General features: G+C 49.1%; 1 protein-coding gene across 2 annotated transcripts in view; it reads right to left on the bottom strand.

The window, feature by feature from the left end:
- Positions 1-23,361, bottom strand: part of IGFN1 (immunoglobulin like and fibronectin type III domain containing 1) — a 42,685-nt gene extending 19,324 nt beyond the window's left edge. For both annotated transcript variants that reach the window (XR_015774560.1, XM_088067215.1), the window contains exons 1-12: positions 23,286-23,361; positions 15,993-16,119; positions 11,321-11,389; positions 10,390-10,512; positions 8,096-8,235; positions 7,455-7,554; positions 6,623-6,670; positions 6,029-6,074; positions 4,798-4,972; positions 4,465-4,578; positions 1,958-2,129; positions 384-656 (exon numbers count right to left, since the gene is read on the bottom strand). Coding sequence is in view for 1 of the 2 variants with exons in the window: in XM_088067215.1 (XP_087923341.1) it covers positions 384-656; positions 1,958-2,129; positions 4,465-4,578; positions 4,798-4,972; positions 6,029-6,074; positions 6,623-6,670; positions 7,455-7,554; positions 8,096-8,235; positions 10,390-10,512; positions 11,321-11,339 (1,210 nt within the window). In the remaining variant the exon portion in view is untranslated. The remainder of the gene's footprint in view (positions 1-383; positions 657-1,957; positions 2,130-4,464; positions 4,579-4,797; positions 4,973-6,028; positions 6,075-6,622; positions 6,671-7,454; positions 7,555-8,095; positions 8,236-10,389; positions 10,513-11,320; positions 11,390-15,992; positions 16,120-23,285) is intronic.
- Between the last annotated feature and the right edge of the window lie 1,552 nt (positions 23,362-24,913).

Genomic DNA, 24,913 nt, shown 5'->3' with positions numbered 1-24,913 from the left:
GGACACTTCCAGCCACAGCTCCTCTGGGACCCTGTGCCAGGGTCTCCCCACACTCCCAGCCAAGAATTCCTTCCCAATATCCCATCTATCCCTGCCCTCTGCCAGTGGGAAGCCATTCCCCCTTGTCCTGTCCCTCCATCCCTTTTCCAAAGTCCTTCTGCAGCTCTCCTGGAGCCCCTTTAGGTCCTGGAAAGGTCTTCAAGGTCTCCCTGGACCCTCGTTTTTCCCACACTGAACACCCCCAGTTTTCTCAGCCCTAATTTTGGAATTAGAGGCTCAGCAATTCATTTCCCATCAGAGCACCTTCTCCCTGAGCCATCAGCCAGTGAGAAGAATGTTTTGTGCCAACACACCACGGGAACAAGCTGCTGCCAAGCACTCACACTCCACGAGGAGCCAGGCGCTGGAGGAGCCCTGTCCCGCGTCGAGCGTGTACAGCCCGCTGTCCGAGGGCCCCACGTTCCTGACAATCAGCTCGTGGCTCAGGCCATCAGGTGTCACAGAGATCTGGTGCTTGGCACTGTTCTGGAGGGGGTGGCTCTTGTGCAGCCACAGGGGCTCGTGGCAGGGCGTGCACAGCACACACTGGAACCGGGCATCCGCGGCCTCGGCACAGCGCACGTCGGACAGCGGCTGCCGGAACCGTGCCGGGATGGCTGCGGGGAAAAACAAGAGCTGTGGGAAGGAAACAGCTGGCTCTGGGCTCCAAGGAAAACTGTTTCAGCTGAAGGAGGAAAGAACAGGAAGTTGTGGTGCCTCTGAGCATCGTGTTACTGAGAAAAAGGGAAAACTCGGGCGTGCTTCTGTGCCCCGTTCTGCGGAAAAGCAGAAAAGCAGATTTTTGTCTTTATCATTTTCTGAGACATTTGTACCTCACAGCACTGATGTGCTGCCAGTTTGTAGTTATTGATGTGTTCCTGCAACATGATACTTGGATTGGGTTTGTTATTATTCTGAGATTACAGAATAAGATGTAAGATGGGGTATGTTAGGGAGTATCACCCACAGCCACACTGGTGCTGGGACTCAGGTCTGCTCCCTTGGACTGCAAATGCAGCTCCTGAACATTTCATCACCCTCCTGAGTCTGAGACACAGTGTGAGCCCTTTGTCTCTGATGCCTGGCTCTGACATCCAGGAGAACACTGAATTTCACATAACATGAAATTTATGGGCATGTTTTCATGGTGATACATGAAAACAAAAAGCTAAAAGTGTGAGTGTGTAGATTAGAGAGTCTTTTAAGTCACTGGGTGAAAAAGTAAGTTTAGAGTTTAAACTAGTTTAGAAAGCAGAAGACAAGGTGGAGGATTTAGAGTGTTGTCTCTTGTCCTTCTTTCTTCTTCATGTTTTTCCTCTAGAGGTTTTTGGGCAGTGATTGGATAGAAAATGCCACAGTGCAGCACACAGGTGATGGGTCATTGGGTCATTAAGAAAAATAATATATGTGTCTATTGTTAATTGGATAAGAATAAGTATAAAGATAAAAAGGCTGCACAGTCTGGGGCCATTTTGTGCCATCAGAGCAAAAATGTGCCAGGTTGTAGCGATTTGAACTTGTGCAGAAAGTCTGGAGAGACCTGCCAAGTTTTGTGATAACATCCTAATAAACACCAGAAGCAAGATCCTAACGAGCTTTGGAGTTTTCTCCCTGACCCAGAGAACTGAGATAAACAGAACTCCCCATGAGGGGGTATTCTGAAGGAGCCCAGCCCAGAAGAGACTGGGAAATCCACGTGGGAGGAGAATTGCAAGCAGAAACAAAAAGAAAAAAAGTTTCACTCCTGCTCCTTTTCATCTGTTCAGACAGGAAGCCCTTGCTGGGCAGCACAAAACCAGCCCACTGTGGAGCTCAGGACTTACTGAGCTTTGCACTCGCTCCTAGACACAATTTTCCAGCACAAAAAACAAACTTTTGTCACAATTGCACATCACGTCCATCAAACTGAATTCCTCACCTTGAGCATCCAGTTCGGTTGAGAAGACAGGGACGTCCTCCACCCTGACCTGGTACACCCCTGCATCCTCTGGCTGCACATCATTGACAGTGAAATAATATCTTCTCCCAACTCTCCTCAGGCAGTGCTTCCTGTACTCATCCCCTGTCCCGTACCTGAGCCTCTCACCATCCTGAGAGAGACAGAGAGGAGAGGAGAGGAGAGGAGAGGAGAGGAGAGGAGAGGAGAGGAGAGGAGAGGAGAGGAGAGGAGAGGAGAGGAGAGGAGAGGAGAGGAGAGGAGGAGAGGAAGAGGAGAGGAGAGGAGAGGAGAGGAGAGGAGAGGAGAGGAGAGGAGAGGAGAGGAGAGGAGAGGAGAGGAGAGGAGAGGGAGAGGAGAGGAGAGGAGAGGAGAGGAGAGGAGAGGAGAGGAGAGGAGAGGAGAGGAGAGGAGAGGAGAGGAGAGGAGGAGAGGAGAGGAGAGGAGAGGAGAGGAGAGGAGAGGAGGAGAGGAGAGGAGAGGAGAGGAGAGGAGAGGAGAGGAGAGGAGAGGAGAGGAGAGGAGAGGAGAGGAGAGGAGAGGAGAGGAGAGGAGAGGAGAGGAGAGGAGAGGAGAGGAGAGGAGAGGAGAGGAGAGGAGAGGAGAGGAGAGGAGAGGAGAGGAGAGGAGAGGAGAGGAGAGGAGAGGAGAGGAGAGGAGAGGAGAGGAGAGGAGAGGAGAGGAGAGGTTGATGCTCCAAGCCCCTTGTTGATATAAATGAGTGAGCTCACAGTGCCCAGGGCTCTTTGCAGCACACAGGCGCTGTCTGGGCAGTGAATCCTGCACAGAGCAGGCCACCAGGTTCTGAAACTCAGCAAAACAACAGCTCTTGGCTACCCAGATGAGAGTCTAAAGCTTCATTAATACACAGTTATTGCAGCTACAAAGACAAGGCACTTTCTTGGCTTAGATTTCAGTATCCTTATAGCTGGATGAGCAGGAGAGTTCATCACTTTCTAGAGCACACTTGGGCTACATTGTCCAAATTGTGGCTCATAGACTTTATGTGATATATTTGATCCAGGGGATTCAAAGTTACTCTGTCCCCCCCTTCAGGGCATTCTGATTTCTCCTGGATTAAAGCCTCTAAACACAATTTGACTAAAAACTATCTTTCAGAAAAACATGCCCAGCACTGAGCACCTGTGACTCCCATCCCTGGGACTGTGGGTGCAGAGGGAATGTTTCACAACCCTGAGATCTTCTTTCACAGAGGGAGTTACAGTGCAAGAACACACTTGAAAAAGTGAATAAAATGTATGTGAAACAGCATAATTTCTGCAGCCTTAAAGACACTGTTGGGGTGATGGTGTTAAACTGAAGGAGGGTCAGTTTAGATATAAGAAAGTAGCTTTTTCTCATGAGGGTGGTGAGGCCCTGGCACCGGTGCTCAGAGCAGCTGGGGCTGCCCCTGGATCCCTGGGAGTGCCCAAGGCCAGGCTGGATGGGGTTTGGAGCAGCCTGGGCTGGTGGAAGATGTCCCTGCTCAAGGCAGGGGGTGGGATGAATTTTAAGGTCCCTTCCAACACAACTGTTCTATGAATTTCCTGAAGACACAAGGATGTCAGTAACTGACTGCATGCTCCATACCTGCATCTACAAACCCCCAGGGATATTGGCTTGGCTTGCAATGCAAGATGTAACTTGCATTCTAATTTATTCTATTAATATCTGTTAAAACCCACTGGGGCAGTGCTCTTTACCTCTTCCAGGACCCATCCTCCCTGCAGGGGGATCTCTTCTGCCCATTGAGTCTCACTGCATGGCTGATACAATTCCATCATCCCATGCTGAGATGCTCCACCCAGGGGAAGGAGCCAAGCATTTCCAGCTGTATCTCTTTGGAGACTCAAAACACCACAAGCAGCCTTTGTCCACTGGATCCCAGAGGAGACCGGACCCATCTACACCAGCACTGGACCTTCAGATTAAACTACACCCTTCTGTAAGATCACTGCTCCAACAGAACCACATCTGTCACTCCAGGAGGACTGCAGCCACCACTTAATCACACTGCTACCAACACCCTGACCAACAGGCTGGCAGGTTGTATTCTGACTGTCACTGCCTTGTTGGTTGTTTGGGGATTTTGGGGTTTTTTTTAAGTTTTCTTTTTTGTACTACTGCATTTTTATTTTCATTTCCTTAGTAAAGAACTCTTATTCCTATTCCTGTATCTTTGCCTGAAAGCACCTTAATGTCAAGATTACAATATTTTGCAGGGGGAGTGGGTGGTTTACATTTTATTTATTTCAAGGGAAGTTTCTGCCTTCCTTAGCAGACACCTGTCTTTCTCAAACCAAGACAGACCTTCCCCACCAAACCACAGCCACGCTGCTACCTAAGCAAGCAAGGATCTGCAGAAGTCAGACAACTTTAAGGCATTTATTTGCTCCCAGCCACTGCCTAGCAGTGCCTGGCCTAGTTCTTTCCTGTAGAACACTTGAGGGGCTGCTCTAGGCTGCTGCTGCCCAGCTCATCCCCCTCACCTTGAGCAGGTAAACGTTGCTGTTGCTGTTTTTCAGCTCCATCTCCAGGCTAAAGGTAGCATTTCCCTCCTTGTTGACTCTGATGTGTTCAAAGTTTTTGAGCCTGTGAATTAACTGCAAAGAAATATTGAAGAACCGAGTAAATGATAAAGCTGCCATGACAGATTCATCAGCATTTTCACCTGCATGAGTAAAGAAATGGAACTTCTTTAAAATATTGTCATAAATCACTGCCATACAACAAAATTTTCATCTCCAAAGCAATTTAGGAAGATTTAGCCTCTTTTCAGGAGCTGCAATTTGGTAAAAACGAGTGGTTTCAGTTAATTTTACCTTGTCTTGTTCACTCTCTGTGTCCTTCCTCATCTCCTGCAGCTTCCTCAGCATCCCACGGAAGTCAACAATTCCATATTTCATACAGATTTTCTCATAATCTCTCTTATCTGCATGCAGCAGCAGCTGCCATACAGCTTCTTTGTCCAGGGGCTTTGGTTTTGGTGCTGCAGCCCTGAGAACCACGGGGGAAACATTCAGACATTTTCACAGACAACAGGATGTCCTGCTTTTCTATCCCTAATTCTCTTTCCTCTCTCCCCATCGTTCTGTAGCTCATTTGGCCCTGGAGATGCAGGCAGGAAAGACTGGGACCCTTCCAGAGCAGGTTTTCTGCATCTGTAATGCAAATTAAATGGTGCCAGGGAACAGCTTCCACACTGCTGAATTATCACCAAAGGCTCTGACAGTTTGGCCCAGGCCAGGTAATTGGCCAGCCCAGCTCAGGATTCTGCACAAAGATCATTTTCAGCAAGGCAGAGCTCAGCCCCTGGGCACCCAGAGCCAGCAGGGCACGAAGAGCTGTCCTTTGGACAGGAGGATGCTCATGGGCTAAACCCAGGGGAGCAGAGAAACAAACCCAGGGGAGCAGAGAAACAAACCCAGGGGAGCAGAGAAACCCAGGGGAGCAGAGGAACAAACACAGGGGAGCAGAGGAACAAACACAGGGGAGCAGAGAAACAAACACAGGGGAGCAGAGGAACAAACCCAGGGGAGCAGAGGAACAAACCCAGGGGAGCAGAGAAACAAACCCAGGGGAGCAGAGAAACCCAGGGGAGCAGAGAAACAAACCCAGGGGAGCAGAGAAACACAGGGGAGCAGAGAAACCCAGGGGAGCAGAGAAACAAACCCAGGGGAGCAGAGAAACAAACCCAGGGGAGCAGAGAAACAAACCCAGGGGAGCAGAGGAACAAACCCAGGGGAGGAGAGAAACAAACCCAGGGGAGCAGAGGAACAAACCCAGGGGAGCAGAGAAACCCAGGGGAGCAGAGAAACAAACCCAGGGGAGCAGAGAAGCACAGCTTCCCTGTCAGAGCCCTGTGGTGCAGAGGAAATGCTCCAGATGAAGGTGGAGCCGTGTGTTTATCTCAGCCCAGTGGCAGTGCCAAGCTCTTCTGGCCTCACCACAACTCTGGACACAAGAAGTGTTGCCCTGAAGGTCTCTGGAGCTGATCCCTACCACCAAGAAACATCCAGAAGTGGGAGCTTGGCCCTGACTCCAGAGCTTTACCTCTTCCTTAGCAGCTTCTTGGAGTCCAGGAGTGTCTTCTTGAGCTCTGTTGCAAGAGTGGGGGAAACAACAAACAGCTGCTTCAAAACAAAAATCCCCAGCACTGTGAAACACACCCTCCCAAAGAAGATAATGCAGAATAGCCACTGACAACAGGTCATTCTGCTGAGGCCTTTCCTCTGGTGTTTTTTTCACACTTTGCCAAAAACTACCATGAAACTTAGTCAGTTCTCACTGCCATGTTCATCCTTTGAGTGCCAGGGAAGTTCAGCTCTCCCTAAGGGGCTTCCCTCCAGAGACACACTGCTTTCACCCATGTTAACAAGTTTGATCCAAATGTGTTTAACATCCCCAGATCCTCTTTTCCTTTCCTAATGATTCCACAATCAGTAACCAGAGCAGCCCAAAACGGTGTCTAAAATGATCACTTTAGCAAAAGGTAACGAGCAAGCAGACAGAGATGATAGAACATTGGATGCTCATTAGTCCTTCTCTTACTCCAGTCTTTACAAGTCTGGGGTAGCAATAGTGTGCCAGAGGATTATTCACTCTGCCCCCCCAGTGATATAATACACATGTAGATCTTTAACTTACCATCAGCAGCATGAACAGGAACATATTTCGCCTTCTTCTTAAAGCCAACTGAGCATTTATAAAAGAAAACAGAAGGAAAACAAGCCTTTGGATGAACAAGATTAACAGCACTGAGCCAACGAGTCATGAAACTGCTGTATCTGTGGGATCAAGAGGGAATCCCAGTTTTCCAGGATTTCCTTGTCAATCTGACATTTGCCCCCAGTAATCTCCACCTATAAAGGTGATATTTCTATTGCCATTGACTCTGTGCTTGCTGGAGACTCCACACAGAGAAGGAAAGCATTTTCACCCCACAATTTTATGGTATAAACAATGGGAGGAGATATCAACACCTTGTTTTGGAGATTGGGAGCCAGGGTGGAAATGGCAGCTGCAGATAGGTGCCTTCTAAACTGACTTGAGAGGCACAGAGGTGACCTGGACACTTCCAATAGAATCCATCTTCTGCTGGAGTGGGTTCCAGGAATATCAGTTGTATCTGAGCCACAAAGTGCCCATTTCTCTGCACTGACTACCAAGGGAAGCAGCAGCGAGGTCCAGAGACAGCTGCAGAGGGATGGATCCCTGCCAAAGGACTGATTTGTTCAACAACATAAAGAAAAGACTGAGGCAGTTCAGCACCAAATCCAGGGTGTTTGATTATGGACCAGTGAGCACAATTCCACTTTCTTCCCCCTTGCCTTAAAGCTCACAATGCCAGGGAGCCACAAAAAGCCCTCAATGAGGGGGATGCCAGACCTTCACAGCAAGAATAACCAGACAAAATGCTGGAGAGCCAAGCCAGGGAACAGCACAGCCCTGCCTGGGGCCCTGGAGCTGCCAGCCCTACCTTGGATGATCCTGAGGCCAGCGGAGCACGAGGCCTCTCCGTAGGCATTGGCGGCACAGCAGCGATACAGATCACTGTCATCCACAACCACGCTCCTGATCTTCAAAGGGAGAGCACACAAACTGCTCACACAAAGGACTGGGGCTCAGTTCACCTTCAGCTTCCCATAAAGCAGCTACTCAGTGGCACCTCAGAGGCTTCTTCTGCTCCCAGGAGGGCTCTAAAAAGCTTTGTTTGCTCATATTTGTGTTATCTCAGAGCTGGGGGTGTGTGGAATCGTGGAACACCCCGAGCCTGAAGGGACCCACAGGACCATCCAGTCCAGCTTCTGGAGAGGACACCCCAAAATCCCACCCTGTGCACCCCTGAGAGCTGTGTCCAAACACTCCTGGAGCTCTGGCAGCCTCGGGGCTGTGCCCATTCCCTGGGGAGCCTGGGCAGTGCCAGCACCCTCAGGGGGAAGAACCTTTCCCTGATCTCCAGCCTGAGCCTGCCCTGGCACAGCTCCAGCCCTTCCCTGGGTGCTGTCCCTGCTCAGAGAGCAGAGAGCAGAGATCAGAGCTGCCCCTCATCCCACTGCAGGTTTTTCCTATGCATTTCTCTCAGTTCCACAAGTCCTTTCTGAAATATTTGATCTTTACCTGCAGAATGAATTCATTTGTGGCACCATTGAAGGACATTTCGTATTTGGCAGAATCATCCATTGCTTTCCGTGTACGTGACCATTTCACCTCAGGAGTTGGGACACCTTTGACCACAGCTCTGAAAATGGCATTTTTACCTTTGAAGAGACAAGAATTTAGTTATTTAAGACAGGCTTGAACATGAGGACTCTCAGGCCTTGCCCTTATTTTATCAAGAGTGATTCCCAGAGTAATTTATGTTATTTAATGCAGAAACATTCTTAAAAGATAGCATCTTCTTTTGCACAGCAATAATTCAGGTTTTGCCTGTATTCAATCATAAAAGGCCTTTAAAATGGGGCATTAACCTGCCAGATGTGGCTGCTGACATCTCTGACCATCACTGAAATCAGAAGCCCAACAGCAAGTTCAATCCAGACTTGCATTTTACCTATGAAATGTCCAAACCCCTTCTCATCACAAATATTCTCTATAAAATCCCACTGTTTCTCCAGTCTTTAATTGGCACCACCTTGCACCCCAAACCCACCAGGCTCTGCTGAGACAAGGGAGGAGAAGAGAAGGGGGTTCCTGTCCTTCATCCCTGCTCCCCAGGAACCTCAGCACCCTGCAGCCCACCACAGAAATGTCTGAGAGCTTTCCCACTGCCCTGTGCAAACCTCTTCTCCAAAAGGCTCCAAAACCACGGGGAACACTGGAAATGGAGTCAGAGGAGTGACTTGTGTGGGTGAGTGGGAATAGAAATGAGGTGAGTTATCCATGGAAACACCTCAGGGTGGAAATGATCACTCTCTCTTATTTTTTAATACTTTTGGCCTTCATGTGACCAACACTGTTAAAGATTCTCCCTGGAGAGTCTGGCAATATTTCTCATACCTTTCTTGGAACAAGTTCCTGCCAACAGATCCTTATCAAAAGGCCTTTTCCAGCCTTTGAGATTGAGATGTCTTATTAAAGTCTGATTTCACTGATTATCCCTGTGTTACATTTTAGCCACCTTGGCTGCACTTTGCCACGTTTGCCATCTGTCCCAGGCCACCCAGGCAGGAGAACCAGCTCTGAGCAGCGATTATGAGAGAATTAAAGGTCCTCACGGTGCCTGTGCACAGACACAGAATCACAGTGACCGACCTGAGTGCACCAACAGTTTGTGTGGGAACTGCAGAGAACCTGCTGGAAATGGAGTCACTTGGAAAAGTGAGACAGGTGAAAACTGAGACAGGTGAAAACTCGGGTGAAAACTTAGCCAGGGGCCTTGGGTGGTGCCTGAAAGGTGCAGGTGGAGGAGGAGGAAGAGGGGCAGGTTCCACTAGAGGCCACCGTGCTCCTTTATAAAACTTCAGTGGCTCCTGGAAATCCACATGTGAGTGTGGAACACCAAAATCCAAGCTGCTGGTTCAGTCCTGGCAGGAAAGAGGTGCCACACGATGTTCTCAGGCTGCTCCCCACCACCACAACAGAAAAAAGGACTCACTGCAGGTGCAGAGAGACCTCTGGGAGGCTCCTCACTGATCTCAGTTCCTGGCTCGTCAGCTGCCTGCTCTGTGCTCTGGGCAAGATCCTTATGTTGGTCCTTCCAGAATCACCACACAGCCATGGAATGGCCTGGGTAGGAGGGACCTCAAAGTCCATCCCATTCCACCCCTGCCCTGCCAGGGACACCTCCCACTGTCCCAGGCTGTTCCAAGCCCTGTCCAGCCTGGCCCTGGGCACTGCCAGGGATGGGGCAGTCCTGTGCCAGAGCATGCCCACCCTCACAGGGAGGAATTCCTTCCCAATATCCCATTCTTCCCAATATCAACATTCCCCTTGTCCTGGCACTCCAGGCCCTTGTCCATCTCTCCTGGAGCCCTCGTAGGCACTGGAAGGCTGCTGTAGCCCAAACAGCACCTGCAGTCAGCACATCCCACTTTAAAAAGCAGCTGATTTTAGTGGTGAACACAAGTTCTTTCAACAGGAAAGCAAAAAACAAACAAAAAAAAAAACCCAACAACTTTTTCAATGTCCTTAATCTTTTGCTGAAAAATCCTTACAGTGAGAGCTTCCTCCAGAACTCACTGGATTTGCTGTACACGTAGGAGTTATGGTCTTGCAAACACAGTGACAGCTCAGGAGACCTCTGTGAGTACTGATGGAATTGTCTGCAGTGGAACAAAGACTTTGGCCCACACAACACTTTCTTTGTGGTCATGTCAAACCACTTTAGAAACTAGCTTGATTTAATCATGATAGGTGGGACATGGAGTCAAACCTCCAGATCCGTGGCTTTGCCTGTTTGTCAAGAGTCTCACCTTCCTGCAGTGTCAGAGTGAGGGGTTTCTTCTCAAAATCAGGTGTACTGCATCCTTGTGGAACATCATTCACAAACTGAGTGACAACAACTCCTGGGATAGAAGATTTCTTGAAGATTTTTACTAGAAAGGCAAGGAAAAATACATTAAATTGACATGTTTGTCCTTCAGAGAGAATCTCTCCACCTGCATTGCCTCCTGCAGAGCAACAACTGCTCCTGCTCCTCTTGGAGCACAAAGGTCCCACCCATTCCAGGGCCACAGGCTGTAAATGTGTCCCAAGGCTCTGGGATTCTGTGCTGGCTTTGCCAAAGTTGTGTCCAAGTGGGAAATTCTGCAAATTCCTAATGCAGGACCACCTCAGCTCACAGCTCCAGCAATGGTTTGGGCAGGGAAAGCTTTGCAAGAGTTCTTGTTCCAAATACAAAATCTGGCATGAGAAACCTGCTCAAAGAAAGAAATCAAACACAAAATCTGCTGCCAAGTCAGAGCTGGAGGGTCAGCCCCTGCCATCTCCAAGCTAGAGAAGCAAGCTGGGGTTATTCCTAGGGGTTCCCATGGACATGATTTCTGAACCTGAGAGAATTTCAAGCTCTCAGGGGCTGATTGTTCCCAAGGAAAAGCCTTTTGGGAACTGTTCCCTCTCAAGGATTGTTTGTGTAAATAAGGTTTTACTTTCCCAAAACAAGACACAAATGTTCTGAGAGTGTTTTCTCTCTTGTCCCACCAATGGGATGAGGGAGGTGTTGTTCCTTCTGTCAATCAGGATAACCTGCAATCAGAACACCTTATAAATGGGTTGAGAAACCCCAAAACAAGGACTTCTCTGCCTCATGAGAAAACCTGTGTGGCTGTGTGTGATTTCCTGGAGCCCTCACAATACCTCGTGTGGTACCACTCCAGCTCCCCGGAGCTGTGTCTGCTCTCTCACCTGGCTGATGGCTGCTCATGATGCTTTGCTCAGCCTTCTGGGGTCAGCACAAACAGATCACAAGTTCTCCTTTGAAAAAGACAAATCATTTCATTATTTACAGTTTGCAAGGGGAAGGACAGACCTTAACACTGCTGCCTTTAGTGAAGGTTTGCCCTTCCTCTCTTGCCACACCCTTGCAGCCAAGTGAAGACAGACCAGCCTGCCATGCCCAACACAAACTGAGGATGATTAGCAGGGCTGAATGGAAAATGCACACATCCAGTAGCATCCCTCTGTGTCACCTGGCTTTCCTCTGAAGACCTCCTCTCGTGTTTCAGGCAAACATTCACCACATGGCACTCACGTGGTGGGCTCTGATGGATAGCAAGAGCAGTTGCTGAGAAGAAAACCACAGAGATGGATGTCTAAACTGGGGCATGGAGCAGAGGTACATCCTGATCTCATTCAGCTTGGTTAAATTAGCAACAGACCTGAGAGCAGACAAGAAGCCTTTAGAAGGGAATGGTGAAGTGTGAGCTTGGCATTAAGGAGTTATTGTTATGGATCACTTGGGACCTTCTGCCAAAGGAGTCTCTTTCTCTGTATTTTAAATTGGACAATGTGTAATGTAACACATTCCTGCCTTGCAGCAAGCTGGGAAAGCAGATTCTCTGTCATGTGAGAGATGCTCAAGAACTATAGAGTTACTGCAGCCCTGAAAGAGCAACTGGATTGGATTGCCTGTGGCATTAGTGCTGCATCTCTGTTTACCCTCTGCACTCCTGGCAGCACAGGGACACAGGAACATGCAGCTTCCATCAGTTTGGAAATGCACAGGGGCTTTGGGAGCACACCTGCAGCAGCATTCATCCAGCTGAGCTCTGACACCTGATGAGAACACAGGGGATGACCCCAACATCTCCTTGTTCAGCTCCAAGCTGCATTGTCTGGGTGAGAACTGGTTTCAGCTAAAGGTAAGAGCAAACTTAGTGAACTAAAATAATTAGTGCTGGATATCCCATAGCCAGGCCAAAGAGAGTTTCACTCACAGTACCCCTGGGTCAGCTTCTGAACCAAAATTTTTCTTGTCATTATTCAGCAGCTGCAAAGAACCACAAACACCTCCCTGCAAAAAATCACTGGCTCCACTTTGTCCTTACCACAAATCTTGTTTTGGGGCTCTGCACACCCTACAAATCTCAGCAATAGCTGACATCTCTGTGAGCCTCCCTGGAAATGCAGCACTGGGAAGAGCAGAGGCTGTGTGAGCACCAGCCAAAGCCTCTTTCCTGTCCCCTCCTGGCCTGGTCTGACCTCTGCTGCCCCCTCCACAACAAGGGGTTTGCATTTCATCTGTGTGCTGCTGGTCTGGCACATCACACAGCTCTGCAAACCCCTGGGAGATGTCTTAAAACTTGGGAATGAAGGGCATGAGGAACCTGTGGGAAGGAAAAGACACAAAACTGAACTGAAAAGAAGCTGTTTCCAGGGCAGGGCATTGCACAGTGAATGGCTGGGATTTTGAGAGGCTCTTGATCACCCTCCTATGGATTTAACTTGTCCTCCACACTACTGAATCCTATTAACAACAAACATAATCCCCTATTGCTTCTTGTGTCTTCCTAGCCATGTCACCACTCCTGGAGCTGGAATGTCTGATGCTTACAGCACTCAACAAACAGAAGGACCTGACACCAGCCTGCAGCAGCTTTCCCTAAGCTCTGTTTATGTCACACTTGCATTTATTCTTCGCTGCTCCTGACTCCTCCACGCTGGGCAGGGCTGAGGAGCAGCTGCCCTGAAACACAACGTGGTCCAAATTCAGCTGCAAGGCCTTTCCCTACATCTCCAAATGTTTCATCTCCAAATGTTTCATGTCAGAATGTTTCGTGTCAGAATGTTTCGTGTCAGAATGTTTCATTCTCAGCCTGGTGTGGCTGTGGACATGTGTTACCACAACAAGCAACTGCTGAGAGAGGGATAAATTCAAATCTAGTTTGGTAAAACCCTCAAATACTGACAATGTTTGCACAGGCAGTAACAGGCCTCATCTCTCAGTGCACAACATGCACTGTGTGCATTATGTATAAACTGCTGAGTTTACAGAGCCTTAAAGATCCCAGAAATTCACTTGGATTAAAAATAATCTCCTGTGAGTCCTTAAACTCCTGTGAATTCCTGACTTGTGGAGAATGAGAAGGAAGCATGTTAATGCCACACATTGACTGCAGGGTTAAAATAACAGTGCTGGATATGAAGGGAACATTCCTTCAGTGTAATGAATCCAACCACATTGCATTTTCCAGTGTCTTGTGTATTAAATAAGGACCAGAAAATAACACCCTGGTTGGCACAGAGTCATTAACCCTACCCCTGGTTACTTTTAGATTTTTTGCTCCCTTGTTACATGAATGACCATGGTTTTGTTCTGACTCCAGTTCAATCTAGAAAAAAAAAAAAAAAAAAAAATCACAAAATTTTTAAAATGAGACAGCAAAAGCCTTCCAAAAATTGTCATGGTGTAATTCATTCCTTCACTCACAGGTGCTTGAAACCTTGGTGTGCACATGAGGATTTATTCAATGGAATAAATGCTTCCAAGAGGGAGTCACCCCTCCCCAGGTGAGTGCTGCTGACAAACACCCCCAGCACGAGGGGCTGGCACTGGAAGCAGCAGCTCAGCACTCTCAGTGCTCTGTGAAACACATCCCTGTTGTTGAATTAGCCTTGTTCAATTATCCAGCTGGCCATTCCTCATCCCAGGCAGAATTGTGTCCGCTCTGCAGCTGCAGGGACATCCCCACTGGAGACAGAGGAAAAGCTTCCATGGCTCTGAGTGCAGAGCTGGAGCGAGCCCTTGGCTACTGACAACATTTTCAATGTCCCAAAATAAAGCAGCAAGGCTGGCAGGGTGGGAGGGTGCCCTTCATCCTGTGTGTTCATCAATCTGTCTGGATGAGACAGAGCAAGAGACCATTCCCTGTGAGCCTGACTGGACACCAGGGCTGGGCCATAAATCAGCAGAGTGAAGAAGCGAAACATTTGGGAGTCAGAGGATTTGTAGATCTTGGGGGTGTCACAGGGAGATATTTATGGGCTTCAGACAGTGCCATACTCAGACAAGGTGTGACATAATTGCTGGCAGACTGCTGAGCAAAATTAGCCAAACCTGTAGGGAAGTGAGACGCAGTGAGTGTTCCATGGGCTCAGGATGTGCCACAGGCACTGCACGAGCACAGACACAGCGGGGACAAAGCCACGAGCACAGACAAACCAGCAATAATAAAGTAGTCAGCAACAGAGGCAGCATTCTCTTTCACAGGAGTATGTGGCATGGAATATCCCGAGCTGGGAGGGACCCACAAGGATCACATCCAACCCCTGGCCCTGCACAGACACCCCAACAATCCCACCCTGTGCACCCCTGAGAGCCTTGTCCAAACACTCCTGGAGCTCTGGCAGCCTCGGGGCTGTGCCCATTCCCTGGGGAGCCTGGGCAGTGCCAGCACCCTCAGGGGGAAGAACCTTTCCCTGATCTCCAGCCCTAACAAAGCTTTTCTCTTTGTAATTATCTTTGAATTTCTCTTTGTAAATGATAAAAATCAGGGCAGTTGTGACACAGAAAATGTTCTAAACAAAATGCCAAATTGTTGTGAGCTCAGTCACATTCTAGCTGTGCTTTACCCCAAAGGTCCAGACACTCAGTGAGTATATTTCACCTAAAATTTCTCTTTTAGCTTTGGATTGGCTTTCCGCAGTTTTTTGTTAACTTGAAGTAATCTTTTGAGCTTGAGTCTTCCCATTTCAGATGAGTTTTAATGAAAAATTTCAAATGCTTTGGTTAGAACCACAGAACCAAAGGCAAACCAACTGCAGGAGGGAAACTTGATGAAAACTCCTGAGCAAGTCACAGAGGGGGAACGTCACAAGCTCTCCAGTGATGAATGGAGGTCTTGTGCAGAGAGAGGAGGAATGCCCAAGGATCAGATTTTGTGTGACTTATCCCTCTGGTAAATCTATACCTGACCTGATCTTCTCCTCTGCTCCAGGGATTATGGACACCACCAAAGTGCTTGCTCAGGATCCACAGACACACAAACTAAATACCCTGTGTCCATTTATGTATGAAAGTGGCACTGATACCAAAGGCCAAGAGGAGACACCTACCATCCCTATTTTCTAAAGGAGAAAAAGCCATTGAACCCCAGCAGCAAGCAGGACAGTGAATCCAAGTCCCTTTGGAGCAGCAGGGATGGGATGGCAGCAGCAGAGCTGCTCAGGCTGTGCCTTTCTGTGGCCACAACACTCCCACAGGTTTTTCATGACAGAAACAGGCAACAGATTTACAGGAAATATCCCAGAGCAAACACAAGAGTGTCTCACTGCCAGGAAGGAGGGATAACACATCCCTGCTCACTGTCCAGGATGGAAACCCTCAGGAATCCCAGTGCCACAAGTCCCCAGTGACAGCAGATCTTAGCCTGGCATCTTCCCAGGGAAATCCAAGGAATCAGTGCACCCCAGAGGCACAAACACTGCTCTGGGAGCCCACCACTCCCAGAACACTTACAGCCATTTCCAGACCCACTGCAACACAAATTCACATTATTCAGTGTGACAACAAAGGTGTCACTTCCCAGTTCTGCATCACCAGTGCCACACACAGCAGTGCTGGCATGGCCAGACTCACCCCTCCACGGGCTGAGCTGCTGAGGTGATGCTCTGGAAGCCACTCCTGTGTCTCCAGGTCCTTTGTTCACTCACAGCACAGAGCTCTTCATCACCCAGCGGCTCCGATGGCCCCAGCTGTCAGTGACCTGTGGGAAGGAACACAAGCCCCTTCTCAGTCTGCTGGAAATGGTACTGAATGGCAAAAGAAACAACAACCAAACAAACAAACAAACAAAAAGGAACAGCTGTTGTCCCCGTCCCAGCTGTCCCCTCCGACAGAAGGTGAGGCTGTAGGCAGGAGCTGCCTGTGTCTCCACACTGAGCTGAGGCAGCCCTGGGGGCTCACTATAGCCCCAACTCCCCCAGCCCAGGGGAGGTGCCCTGCAGCCCTTGGCAAGGCCAGCCCCAGGCAGGGCCAGCCTGGCCAGGTGTGACCATCACTCAAGGCCACACTGCATCTCCAGGGCAGGACCTTGTGCCTCCAAGAAGGACAAACACTTGTGCAGCTCCAAGGAAAGGACAGCCTGCACACCAGGCTGTGCAGGACACACCAGCAGATGCGCTCTCAGGGGCCACGAGCTCTTAGGAGATCTCACAGCTCCTTAGCAGAGAAGTAAAAACACTGAATTATTGCATCTGTGTGTGGGTCAACCATGCCTGGGCTTGGCCCTCAGCCCAAGAGTCCTGAAAGAAATCCTGTTGCTCCAGAAGAGCTTCACTGCTGCAGCCAAAGGACACAGCTCAGTTTGCTCCTTTCCTTCCAGCACAGACACAGGCTGACCCCTTTCCCTTGAGCAGCACACAAAGCTGCTCATTCACCACAGGAAGGTTCCCTGACCATGGCAGAGAGCTGGAATTAGATGGTCTTAAAGTTCTCTTCCAGCCCGAAGCACTGTGGGATCTCTGATTTCCATGGACAGGTTTCCCACAGAAATACAAGTTGAGTGCATTGTGAGCCCAGATCTGCCCTTGCAGACCTTGTGTTCCTTCCTCTGCTCAGAAAGCTCCCCTAGAGCAGGTTTGGCTGACAGAGATTTCCAGTCTGGGCTGTCTCCAGCCCATTCTCCTGCGAAGCTGGCTGGCCTGAGGGCTCCTCTCACTCATCCCAGCCCAGGAGCCCACAGCCACTGCTTTCCTTTCACTGGGGGAATAAATCCATATTAAATCTCACGTTCAGTTGCAGAGGAAGGGCTGGCTCCAGGAGGTGGCAAGAGAAGGGTTTTTACCATGGTTCACAGGCGGTCTGGCCTGGCAGAAACAGAAGGTTTTTCTCTGGTTTCCTGTGAGAAGATGAGAAGTTTAAGATCTGAGGCTAAGGGGAAGGCAGCACACAGAAAACCCTCGGTGCCACAGCTCAGACTCCTGTTAGATTGCATCAAGAAGAAGAACCACAAAGAGCACGATTTCCACTAGTCTGAGAAAGAAAATTCTCACCTGGCTATCAAAAACTTCTCCCTTGCATGGCTGGGAATCACCATTTCAACCAACAATTGAAAAGATAAATGTGAAAATTAAATTCTGGAGTAATTCTCTTCATTCCTTTTTTCTTTTCAACCATTGTTGCCAGCGACAGTGTTTAAACTTTCCCAGTTCACAAGAAAAGCATGTTGACAGAGGAAATCAAACTGATGTCTGGGCTAAGATCTTTCCGTTCTACATCCCCTGTTACCTTTGCAGTGATATAAAATAGATAGTAGAAGCAATTACAAAGTCAAATATAAACAATTTCAAAGTTGAAAAGCCAAAAAAAGAAGACTACAATGATCTGGGAAATCTGGAGTGCTGCTGGGAAATCCTCTCAGTAGCAGCCAGTGTTTCCTAGCGATGTGGGACTGTGTTCCTCCTGCTTTGGACAATGCCCACCCCAAAGATGCTCCCTCAGACATCAGTGCTGCTGGTCCAGGACAGCACTCTGGGGCTCTGCTGACTGCATGCTGCACCTTTAATAAACCCCACTGCCAGAGGAGTCTCTAAAGAGAGTAACACTTTGGGTAAGCCCTGGAATGCATTTACCTGCCCCTACTGAAACCTGAATTCAGCTCTCCTCAGCTGCAGCAGGAGCAGGCTTATCCCAGAGGGCCTGAGCTGTCCAGAGGCACTGGGATTTCTGCTGCTCCTCTTCCTGTGTCATCTCCTTTCCAGGCATTTGCTCCCCACAGGAAAGTGCCAGTGCTGTGCAGTCTCCATCACATTTAGCTGTTGGGTCTCAACAAATGAGGAATTCCTAATTAGACAGACAGTGGGGTCTGACGAGTCCCAGGAGAGCCACAACTGCTCGTGTGATCCCACAAACCTGGTCATGCTTTGCCTCATTTCCAGCCCTGGTTTTACAGTTTTCTTGGGGCCTCACCTCCAGAGGGACTGATCATTTAAAACCATCTGCTACAGAGCAACCTCCTCCAAGAGCTTGACCTTCTTCCATTTCACAGCTTGTTTTCCACCCACCCACCCACCCAAGGCCGTGTTAACCCCTGTGTGCCAGGGCTGAGCTGCCAGGTGCCTCTGGGAGCCTGCAGGATGGCACAGCACGGCTGGGATGCTCACTGGGCTCTGCTTCTCCTGCAGAGGAAACGTGATTTTCCCTGGAAGAAAGTCCATTCACCCAAGGAAGGGCAGTGAAGAAACGGCAAGAGGCGACAGCTGAAGGACAGCTATTTCAGACTGAATTTAAAACTCTGTTTTAACTGGGAACAAGACTCTTCCAAGGTTCTGTTTGCCCTTTTTGGAACACTGCTGTGAAGCCTTCCTGCTCCGAGCAGTGACAACTGGCGCAGCTCTTCCTACAGACTTTGGTGCCCACATGGCTCAGAAGGGACAAGAACTCAAGAAGACTTGGTAGGTCCAAAATCCTGTCTGGATTTTCAGTCCATAAAGAAATGACCAAGATCAAAAACCTGTCCAAGACACTGCATTTCCCATTTCCCTGCAGCCTGGTGGACAGTCCTGACTGCACCAAGGGTGGAGGTGGTGGCAGGGAGGCTTCTTTGGGGCAGAAATATTCACATTTGAAATGATGTGCAGAGCTCAGTGCTCGTGTTCCAAGTCCATCTTGACATAACAGCAATGAGAATCCCATAAATGCTGCACAAGAAAATGGGCATGGGATATGGAATAAAGGCCAAAATTCAGTGGGGATTACAGGTACCTGTAGCCCTCCAACCACCCAACACACCAAATCAGTAAGTCTGGCACTGCTGGTCATGCTGTGGGTGAAGGGACATTGTTCAGATCAGGCCAGGGGCCAACTGGGTGACTGGAGAGCATTTTGGTTTTCCCAGGAGAATGCCTTGCACCAGGATGAGGAACAGTCACACCAGGCATGTGAGCCTTTCATACCCACAACATCAGAATTTAAGTAAATGTGATGTTGTAACTACTGAGTGGTTGCTGCTCTTTTCAGTGGGAGATGCCCATTCCCATTCCAGACCCTCAGCACCAGCTCATCCACATTGCAGAGTCCAGGAGAAACTGGAGTGACTTGTTTCAGGCTCAGACCTGTGGTTGTTTTCCCTCCCCACCTGACTGACAAGGGGTTTGCTAGCATGGTCCAGGATTTAGTTGGAGCCTGGCTGCCTTTAAAGCCAACATTCCCACTTTTCCCAGTAACAGCTGCTCCCATGACTATCTTCCCTGCATGTTCCAGTCCCAGGGCTGGGATTTACTGTTTTCCATCCACAAAACAAAACAGTGGCCAACAGACATTTAATAAAGCCTCACCAAAAATGTGATTAAACATCAGCTTATTGCCAGGCATTTCCTTCCACCAGGACTTTCCACCCACCTTAAGAAACTGAAAAGAACAAGGGTTTAAGCCCCTCTGGGCTTTAGTGAATGCAGGGAACGAGGGGTGCCTGTACAATTTCCATTTGACCCTGCATGGCCATCGGGCTTTGCTCAGAGTCCATCCCCAGCTAAAACTGAAATGTGTGTGTTGGGAGCACTTCACAGACACCATCTCCAGGGCATGCAGAGGGTTAATAAAGCTCACAGCAAATTAAACAATAAAATGCAAGCAGAGATTGCAGACTTTATCCATGTCCCCCTCTGCCACAAAGCAGAGACCCCCCAGCTCTGAGCTCTTTATGTTGCTGCAGGATTTATTGTGCCCCAACCTGTACGTGGTGACAGATGAAACAAGCCCCATCCTGGCCCGAGCAGCTGCTTTCGTGTTTCATTCCCTCATGTGCTGGGAAGTTTGACAGTAAAATAAATGGTAAGAAATCGTCTCTGGAGCCTCAAGAGGCCACAGCATGTTCCCACTGTGTGTGTGGGACAGCAGAATTAATGCCAGCACTTTCCTGGTGCTGCCTGACCAATGTCTGGCACCCACAGAGGAGCCTGGGGACTCCCATTTCTGGGAATGCTGCCCCATTCCTTCTGAGGTTTCTTCACTGTCACCCTTCATCCAGCACTAAAATATCACAATAAAATAGGTGTCAACTTGAGCCAGAGAATTACACCAGCACCCAGAGGAGAAATAACCAACAGCAGAGAATTATAGAATCATAGAATGATTTGTGTTGGAACGGACCTTAAAGCTCAGCTCGTTCCACTCCCCAGCAAGAGGGGGAACACCAGGATGCTGAGACCCCCTCCAGAAAACAGAAATAGAGAAAAAACAGAAATACAGAAAAACGTGGGAATAGAGAAAAAACAGAAATACAGAAAAACGTGTGAATAGAGAAAAAACAGAAATACATAAAAACGTGGGAATAGAGAAAAAACAGAAATACAGAAAAACGTGGGAATAGAGAAAAACAGAAATACAGAAAAACATGGGAATAGAGAAAAACAGAAATACAGAAAAACGTGTGAATAGAGAAAAACAGAAATACAGAAAAACGTGTGAATAGAGAAAAACAGAAATACAGAAAAACGTGTGAATAGAGAAAAACAGAAATACAGAAAAACGTGTGAATAGAGAAAAACAGAAATACAGAAAAACGTGGAAATAGAGAAAAAATGGAAATACAGAAAAATGTAGAAATAGAGAAAAACAGAAATACAGAAAAACGTGTGAATAGAGAAAAACAGAAATACAGAAAAACGTGTGAATAGAGAAAAACAGAAATACAGAAAAACGTGGAAAAAGAGAAAAACAGAAATACAGAAAAACATGGGAATAGAGAAAAACAGAAATACAGAAAAACGTGGGAATAGAGAAAAAATGGAAATACAGAAAAATGTAGAAATAGAGAAAAACAGAAATATGGAAAAATATGGAAATAGAGAAAAAACAGAACGAGAGGGCACCCCTCTCCTGTCACCCCCACGTGTTCCATGAGTCCCGCGGTCACACACAGGGGTCACTGAGCCCCCATTTCTGCAGGAATCACGCTCCCAGGGTCTGTCTGTCCGTCCCCGGGCAGGGTCTGTCTGTCTGTCTGTCCCCAGCAGTGTCTGTCTGTCTGTCCCCAGCAGTGTCTGTCTGTCCCCAGCAGTGTCTGTCTGTCTGTCCCCGGCAGTGTCTGTCTGTCTGTCCCCAGCAGTGTCTGTCTGTCTGTCCCCAGCAGTGTCTGTCTGTCCCCAGCAGTGTCTGTCTGTCTGTCCCCGGCAGTGTCTGTCTGTCTGTCCCCGGGCAGTGTCTGTCTGTCTGTCCCCAGCAGTGTCTGTCTGTCCCCAGCAGTGTCTGTCTGTCCCCAGCAGTGTCTGTCTGTCCCCGGGCAGTGTCTGTCTGTCTGTCCCCAGCAGTGTCTGTCTGTCCCCAGCAGTGTCTGTCTGTCTGTCCCCAGCAGTGTCTGTCTGTCCCCGGGCAGTGTCTGTCTGTCTGTCCCCAGCAGTGTCTGTCTGTCCCCAGCAGTGTCTGTCTGTCTGTCCCCAGCAGTGTCTGTCTGTCCCCAGCAGTGTCTGTCTGTCTGTCCCCAGCAGTGTCTGTCTGTCCCCAGCAGTGTCTGTCTGTCTGTCCCCAGCAGTGTCTGTCTGTCCCCAGCAGTGTCTGTCTGTCTGTCCCCAGCAGTGTCTGTCTGTCTGTCCCCAGCAGTGTCTGTCTGTCCCCAGCAGTGTCTGTCTGTCTGTCCCCAGCAGTGTCTGTCTGTCTGTCCCCGGGCAGTGTCTGTCTGTCTGTCCCCAGCAGTGTCTGTCTGTCTGTCCCCAGCAGTGTCTGTCTGTCTGTCCCCAGCAGTGTCTGTCTGTCTGTCCCCAGCAGTGTCTGTCTGTCTGTCCCCGGCAGTGTCTGTCTGTCTGTCCCCAGCAGTGTCTGTCTGTCTGTCCCCAGCAGTGTCTGTCTGTCTGTCCCCGGGCAGTGTCTGTCTGTCCCCAGCAGTGTCTGTCTGTCCCCGGGCAGTGTCTGTCTGTCTGTCCCCAGCAGTGTCTGTCTGTCTGTCCCCCGGCAGTGTCTGTCTGTCTGTCCCCAGCAGTGTCTGTCTATCCCCAGCAGTGTCTGTCTGTCCCCAGCAGTGTCTGTCTGTCTATCCCCAGCAGTGTCTGTCTGTCTGTCCCCAGCAGTGTCTGTCTATCCCCAGCAGTGTCTGTCTATCCCCAGCAGTGTCTGTCTATCCCCAGCAGTGTCTGTCTGTCTGTCCCCAGCAGTGTCTGTCTGTCCCCAGCAGTGTCTGTCTGTCCCCAGCAGTGTCTGTCTGTCTGTCCCCAGCAGTGTCTGTCTGTCTGTCCCCAGCAGTGTCTGTCTGTCTGTCCCCGGGCAGTGTCTGTCTGTCTGTCCCCAGCAGTGTCTGTCTGTCCCCAGCAGTGTCTGTCTGTCCCCAGCAGTGTCTGTCTGTCTGTCCCCAGCAGTGTCTGTCTGTCTGTCCCCAGCAGTGTCTGTCTGTCCCCAGCAGTGTCTGTCTGTCTATCCCCAGCAGTGTCTGTCTGTCTGTCCCCAGCAGTGTCTGTCTGTCTGTCCCCGGGCAGTGTCTGTCTGTCTGTCCCCAGCAGTGTCTGTCTGTCCCCAGCAGTGTCTGTCTGTCTGTCCCCCGGCAGTGTCTGTCTGTCCCCGGGCAGTGTCTGTCTATCCCCAGCAGTGTCTGTCTGTCTGTCCCCAGCAGTGTCTGTCTGTCTGTCCCCAGCAGTGTCTGTCTGTCCCCAGCAGTGTCTGTCTGTCCCCAGCAGTGTCTGTCTGTCCCCGGCAGTGTCTGTCTGTCTATCCCCAGCAGTGTCTGTCTATCCCCAGCAGTGTCTGTCTGTCCCCAGCAGTGTCTGTCTGTCCCCAGCAGTGTCTGTCTGTCTGTCCCCAGCAGTGTCTGTCTGTCCCCAGCAGTGTCTGTCTGTCCCCAGCAGTGTCCCCCAGCTCTCTCTCCGGTGAATTCGATTCCCGGGGCTCGTTCCGGGCAGAGCTCGCCCGATCCCGGCTCCAGGTGCGGGGCAGCCCCGCTCTCACCTGCGGCTGTTCCGCGCTCTCCTCTCCGCCCGAGCTCCGTCCTGTGGCTCCCGTGTGGCTCCCGTGTCCCTCCCGTCCCTCCCGTCCCTCCCGTCCCTCGCTGTCGCCGCCCTCGCCTGTCACAGGGCTGTTATCCTGCCACACATCCCGGGGATTGCGATTTTACGGGCACCGGGCACCTGCCTCCCATTCCTTGTTATTCCCGTCCGTCCCAGCAATGGTGCTGAGCAGATCTGAGATGAGCGCAATTCTCCAGCGCTTCTCCAGGCAGTGCGGTGATGCTCTGTGTGTTTCGGGTTGTGTTTCCTCTGCACAGCAGCTCCTTACAAACTTCACACGACTGAAAGGCTGAAATGTTCGAAAGGAAACTGGCGTTCAGCTGCTTTAAATCCCATCCCACAGAAAAGTAGGGTCCCTAACAGAACAGGGAAATTGAACTGCGGATAAAAGTGAGCAGCCAAGCATGGTTAAAGATAAGGCTTCTTCACATACACTCCTTTTTTAAAATAATTCCTTGAAAAGTCAGATTTCTAAGGGATGGACAGAGCCCTTCAGGGCAGCAGCTCACAATGTTAAAGTGAATTTATCTCACAGAGTTAATGTGAATTTATCTCACAGTGTTAATGTGAATTTATCTCACAGTGTTAATGTGAATTTATCTCACAATGTTAATGTGAATTTATCTCACAGAGTTAATGTGAATTTATCTCACAGTGTTAATGTGAATTTATCTCACAGAGTTAATGTGAATTTATCTCACAGAGTTAATGTGAATTTATCTTACAGTGTTAATGTGAATTTATCTCACAGAGTTAATGTGAATTTATCTCACAGAGTTAATGTGAATTTATCTCACAGTGTTAATGTGAATTTATCTCACAGAGTTAATGTGAATTTATCTTACAGTGTTAATGTGAATTTATCTCACAGAGTTAATGTGAATTTATCTCACAATGTTAAAGTGAATTTATCTCACAGTGTTAATGTGAATTTATCTAACAGAGTTAATGTGAATTTATCACACAGAGTTAATGTGAATTTATCTCACAGTTAATGTGAATTTATCTCACAGTTAATGTGAATTTATCTCAGAGTTAATGTGAATTTATCTCAGTGTTAATGTGAATTTATCTCAGAGTTAATGTGAATTTATCTCAGTGTTAATGTGAATTTATCTCAGTGTTAATGTGAATTTGTAGCACACCCTGAGCAGTCTGAGCCTGCACTCCTGTTACACAGCCAAGAGCAGCTGCTGTTACCTGCAGTCCTTTGTAGCCCTTTGCAAAAGAACCAGCTTTAACAGGGAATTAGGAGCAAAAAGGTGGAAATGGAGATCAGACACCTCAGCAGACTTGTGCTGGTAAAGGCTTCCTCTGCTGTGAGAATTTATCCAGAGTCACCTGGAGTGATGGATGGAGATAAAGAAGAGAAGAACAAGAGAGGCTGGAAGCAGAAGAGCCCAGGCAGGGAATGCAGATGTTGCAGACAGAGTTTCCTCAGCAGCCAAGGTCTCCCAAAGGGTGAAATTGCAGACACTTCAGGTGTTCCCTTTTCCCTTTTCCCACCTCAGGACAGTCCCATGCTGGGGAAACACCAGTGCCAGTCATTTCAGAGGCCAACACTTCCGG

The sequence above is a fragment of the Pseudopodoces humilis genome, chromosome 26, assembly GCF_049639895.1.
Source record: "Pseudopodoces humilis isolate 2021_Gansu_Grassland_sample_001 chromosome 26, ASM4963989v1, whole genome shotgun sequence".
NCBI classification, from domain to species: domain Eukaryota; kingdom Metazoa; phylum Chordata; class Aves; order Passeriformes; family Paridae; genus Pseudopodoces; species Pseudopodoces humilis.
The sequence above is the reverse complement of the archived record's forward strand: the minus strand, read 5'-3'. Positions and strand labels throughout refer to the sequence as shown.